Source organism: Tarenaya hassleriana, unplaced genomic scaffold, assembly GCF_000463585.1.
Source record: "Tarenaya hassleriana unplaced genomic scaffold, ASM46358v1 Cleome58, whole genome shotgun sequence".
NCBI classification, from domain to species: Eukaryota; Viridiplantae; Streptophyta; class Magnoliopsida; order Brassicales; family Cleomaceae; genus Tarenaya; species Tarenaya hassleriana.
In genome coordinates, this window is record NW_010968329.1 from 515,850 (window position 1) to 521,133 (window position 5,284).

At 37.7% G+C, this 5,284-nt stretch overlaps 1 protein-coding gene across 1 annotated transcript in view; it reads right to left on the minus strand.

Moving 5' to 3' along the window:
* Positions 1 to 295: 295 nt before the first annotated feature.
* The window catches only part of LOC104798793 (polyadenylate-binding protein 8-like), a 7,172-nt gene continuing 2,183 nt past the window's right edge, over positions 296 to 5,284 (minus strand). The window contains exons 2-9 of the mRNA XM_010520995.2: positions 4,923 to 5,041; positions 3,904 to 4,560; positions 3,581 to 3,658; positions 3,303 to 3,392; positions 2,859 to 2,996; positions 1,985 to 2,161; positions 1,301 to 1,510; positions 296 to 797 (exon numbers count right to left, since the gene is read on the minus strand). Of these exons, the coding sequence (XP_010519297.1) occupies positions 558 to 797; positions 1,301 to 1,510; positions 1,985 to 2,161; positions 2,859 to 2,996; positions 3,303 to 3,392; positions 3,581 to 3,658; positions 3,904 to 4,560; positions 4,923 to 5,041 (1,709 nt within the window). The 3' untranslated portion in view covers positions 296 to 557. The remainder of the gene's footprint in view (positions 798 to 1,300; positions 1,511 to 1,984; positions 2,162 to 2,858; positions 2,997 to 3,302; positions 3,393 to 3,580; positions 3,659 to 3,903; positions 4,561 to 4,922; positions 5,042 to 5,284) is intronic.

Consider the following 5,284-nt stretch of genomic DNA (forward strand, 5'->3'; position numbering starts at 1 on the left):
CCGAAATCTAGTGACGAACGTTAGCCATGGAAAAAACAATATAAACGTTGTATGACACATAAACCAAGAACTAAACTTTCTTTTTTTATGTTTTCTAGTTTTGTTTTGAATGAATTTCTTTTTATGCTTTGGAAATCTAGTCTATGTACATATATATGTTTGGGTTTTATATTATTGTCTCGTGTTTCTTTTTGGTCCATTGGGTTTATGAATCAGATTAAATGTTTTGACCAATCTGATCACGTGTATGATTTACGCAAAACAAATAGTATATAAAATGACCAAACCCAATAGATATAAATAAAACATAGCTTGAAAATCAAAATTATCCAAAAAAATTCAGCTATTCAATATCAAAACAATAGTAACCACAAGTAAACAAAAAGGTAAACTCTCAAATCAAAAATCCAGGCAAATAACATAACAAACACCGGTCGGAGAAAACAAGTTTTCCGCAAGAACAATCTTTGTTCCTGAATCTTGAAAAAGACCAAACACTAAATGATAAAAGTAAGGCTCCGGAATCTGAGGATCTCAGGCTCCGGATCTTGCGGAACTCAAGGTACGAGGTTGTCTTTTAGAGACAGAGAAGCTAACTGATCGGCAGCGCCACCAGCTTGTTGCTGAACACTCCTGAGAACTTCCATTGCTTCTGCAACTTTGGCTTTGAGAGCTTCAGGTGACTCGAGCAAGTGGAGAACTTCGGTTTGATCCATTTCGAGAAGCATTCCCGTGACCTTAGCCGCAGAGTCTGGCTCAAGTTGTTCCACAAGTGGGTATAGATTCTCACCCAGCATCTATGAGCCAGGGACCCAGAAAAAAAAGGATCAAAATAGAAAACAAGGTGAGTACATTAGACATCGTTTCATAAATTGTAAGCATATTTCATTTCGTATTTTGCTATGGGCAACCACGGTTCAAGCCTAAACGAGAAAACTGTCCAGTTCAAATAGCATTAGGGGCTTGAAACCGGTTAACCATAAATAATAAATAAGCAAACAAGCATGGGTTTAGCAACATAATCACACCAGAATATGAAAACCAGATGGAAACTGGGTCAACCCAAAAATGAAAAACAAAGGAGAATGAATCCGATAGCCGGACCAAATCATGGAAGCATGAAAGAACAATGATTCTTTTTCCCTTTTAAGCATATAATGGACAAGATTTTCTTTTATTTAAATGCTATGTATCAAGAAAAATGACAAAATTTTGGATTGAAATTTATAGTTCTTGACGATATATGCATAATTCCAAGGGAAAATAAATTTAACCGAGGAAATGAAAGAATCCGTTTTACCGTTCTCTGCTGCTCAGGAGAAGCATTTGCAAGTGCAGAGGCCAAAGCTCCAATTGGAACAGGCTGAGAAACAGCAGAATCACGAAGAGGCGCAGCACCACCAGCAATATCGTAAGGAACAGAAAGCATACTCGGGGAAACTCCGGGCATGGGAACATCAGGCAGACCACCACGCTGTGGATAACGATACATCCGACCCCTTGAAAGCATCTAAGAAATTGATCAAACCAAAGTTATCAAGATCCCAAAACATATCATTCCAGAGTAAATCACATGATCCAAACTTTGTCACAAAACCATTCTATTCCAACTTTCAATGAGTAATGCCATCCTATCCATGCATCTTTTAGATGAAGAGAGCTCAAGGGTAGGGAAAAAATCCTTGAGCTTTCCTAAAGTTCCCATTTAAATCACCCAAACAAACGAAAAGGTCATATCCAAAGCAATGAAACCTGTTGCTGCATCATAGGATACAACGCCAGGTAAATCACATGGCTGCGGAAACAATAGATGCAAAACTTTATCACAATTTCATTGTATTCCAACTTTATCACAATTCCATCCTATCCATGCATCTTCTAGATGAAAAGAGCTCAAGGGTAGGAAAAAAATCCTTAGGTTTCCTAAAATTGCCATCTAAACTATCCAAACAAATAAAAAAGGTCATATCCAACGCAATGAAACCTGTTGCTGCATCATAGGAGCAGGTTGTTGAGATTGTTGAACAGCTCCTCCACGTCTTCCACCAGGGCGTTGCTGCTGCTGCTGCCCTTGTTGCACCATAGGCATGAAAAAATTTGGCATTGGAGCCCCACCGGGTCTCATACCTGGAACAAGCTGCTGTTGGTATCCGAATCCAGGCTGTCCACATACCATACCAGTGTAATTAAAGTTCACTCGCTGGTTACAAGTTGATCCAACATAAACTTAAAAACATTAAATAAAGATAATTGTATGGCAGAGAACTCATACTGTTCATCAAAAAGAAAATTAGAAACATTGATAAAAACTCTGAAAAAATAAAAGGAGATGAATAGTCAAAACTTATACAAGATTACAATGATACTAGTACATAAGAATAACAAAACAAGATGTTCCCAGACACATTTTAGCAGTGATACACTGACTGAATAATTCTCAATCTGATTTGCAGCGAACTTTTACAGGGCCCTTGAAATCTCCAAAGGTGTCATTATATCAGTTAGTCATAACGATAGAAATAGCTATTGTAATATGAACAAATTGTTAATAATATTTTAGTAGCTTGATAAGCATCAGATTTATTAGGAATAAAGTAAATGTTCTACACATTGCGTATGTGGGTGGATATGTATATGTATAAACATAATACATCAAGAATCCACATTTTTAGTTAGCATATAAAATAATCCATCTTGGATCCTGTGATGCAGCTTGCATTAAACTAAGTCATCTATTCCCCACACATACAGAAATGGACCATGAGCTCATGGTTTTGTCCCGTATTTAGCCATGAGAATTTGGTTTTCAGAGTTTTGCAACCATAAAAGGAAAGAATAGATCTAAAATATTTAATTACCTGGGGTGGAATCATAGCAGGAGGTCCTTGCCCATAAAATAGTTGTTGACCAATTCCAGGACCACCCGGCGGATACATGGGCATACGAGGAGCGACATTAGGTGGCATATTCACTGGTCTCAATTGGGCAAACTGAGCCTGTAAAGGTATGGTCAAAGTTGTTCATTACGGGCATATGATAAAAGTGAACTTCACGGAAAACTCAAGGCAAGACATGAGATTTTGGAAAGGATTTTGGTATTAATATAACACGGAACACGAAACATGATGGAATGAATTTGAATGCATACATACTTTTTTTGAGAAGTTGTTTTTCAGATACTAATGCTGTAGAATAAAGCACACAAGACCAGCTTATTACCATCTATAGAGCAGATAGTAACAAAATAGAACATGAATGAAGAAGAGCATCCTTGTAAGAAAAATGGGATCAAGTTGTGATACCTGCAGCCTAGCCTTGCGATCTTCTTTCCGCTGTGCTAGAGCTACATATAGGGGTTTGCTAACGACCATTTTGCCATTCATCTCCACAATCTGACCACGGTCAAGAAAATAATTTAAGTGTCTCTATCTCTTTCAAAGAAAAAAAGGAATAATGATCAAGAACCAATCATTCAATGTGTCTTCATATTGTGGCCGCCATTTATGGGCATGCACGATAATATGTGTGCTTGCATGCGAAAAACATGCATGCACGTAGCAACTAAGTAAGTTGAACTTACAGCTCTAGATGCCTCCTCAGGTGACGAAAATGCGACAAAGCCAGATCCTTTGCTAACTCCACTTGGGTCTTTCATGACCTGTCAAATCCAAATGCAAAAAAAAAAAGAGTCAAACCAGGTAAACAAATCTATTAATCAGTAAACATGCTACGGTCTGTTACTTTCCATTTTCAAATTGCAGTTAGGATCACTCAGGTAGGAAAAATAACTCGATTTCTATCCAGCAAAACATCGTGGTTTTCCGAATGGAGAAAAAGAAAATTTGAGAAACATGTAGCACTTTCTAAATTTAGAGAAAGAAGTTCATGGCAACTGTTACAAACCTTGCATGATGTTATAGTCCCAAAAGGAGAGAAAAGCTCCTTGAGTTTTTCATCTGCGATGCTATCATCCAAGTTCTTAACGTACAAGTTTGACCCCTGAGATCTATCTGCAGCTTCCTTCAAACTTTGCTCAAACTTTTGCTTCAGTTCCATTTCCCTCTCAGATTTCTTTTGAGCTTTCCCAACATACCACTCCTTCTCATCAAATTTCCTTCCATTTAGAGCCTCAACAGCTTTGGCAGCATCATCCGGATTCTCAAAATTGACAAACCCAAAGCCTTTTGATTTCCCTTCACCATCTCTCATGATCACACAACTCGTGATTGGTCCGAACTCAACAAAAATTTTGCTCAGCTCTTCATCAGTCATGGATTCAGAGATATTCTTGACATACACATTGGTAAACTTTGCCTTCTCAACTGAAGATTCTCTTTGCTGCCTGTGAACAAAGGGTCCAACATACACCTGCTTATCGTTCAGAAGCATGCCATTCAATTGCTCTATCGCCTTCTGAGCAGATTCTTCGTTGTCATACTGTACAAACCCATAGCCTTTTGACTGACCAGAGGCATCAGTTGCAATTTTGCAAGAGAGGATGGCCCCAAAAGCCGAAAATGTGTCATATAGTGCTTTGTGGTCGATAGATTTGTCCAGACTCTGAAACAAGTCCGTATACCAAGTCAGACAACAAGTCATAACAACAAAATCTAACCCCCATATTCCTTTTTTAATTGTGAATATTTCATGAGGTATCTCGATAGGCACTTTCTTCCAGCTAAGGGTGTTTTAACTTTCCCCGATGTTAATGAACACTTCATCATTTATGAGTTTTACTTTGACCTGCTAATCATTGCTTATTTAAGAAAATATTTCCAAAACATATTTGTTTTAAAACGGAAGGCAGCTTAAATGTGCAAGTAAACTGAAGTGGAAAGAATATGGCAAAAGATGAACCATGGGAAAGGAAATTGAAAAGTAAGCCAGGCAGAATACAAGAGATGAATCATGGCAAAAGATACCTTGATAAATATATTACCAACTCCGCTTTTACGCAGACTAGGATCACGTACAGAATACATAACCCTAATAGCCTTTCCGTTGAGAGCTATGAAATTCAGTTCATTCAGCGCCCTTGCAGCTGTAACCAATATAAACCAAGAACAGAGCTTAAAAAGAAAATTAATGTGCATGAAAATGAGAATATAGTAACGTAAATGGCACAAAAAAGGAAAATAATACTTAATCCTAGAGAAACCATATTTATCATTTAATCCTGTAATACGATAACAGGGTTCATCCTTATTGTGAATTGCGAACCCAATGGGAAAATGAAGTTGCAAAATATGCATCCTACAATAATTTCATCTGTGCACGGAGGAAT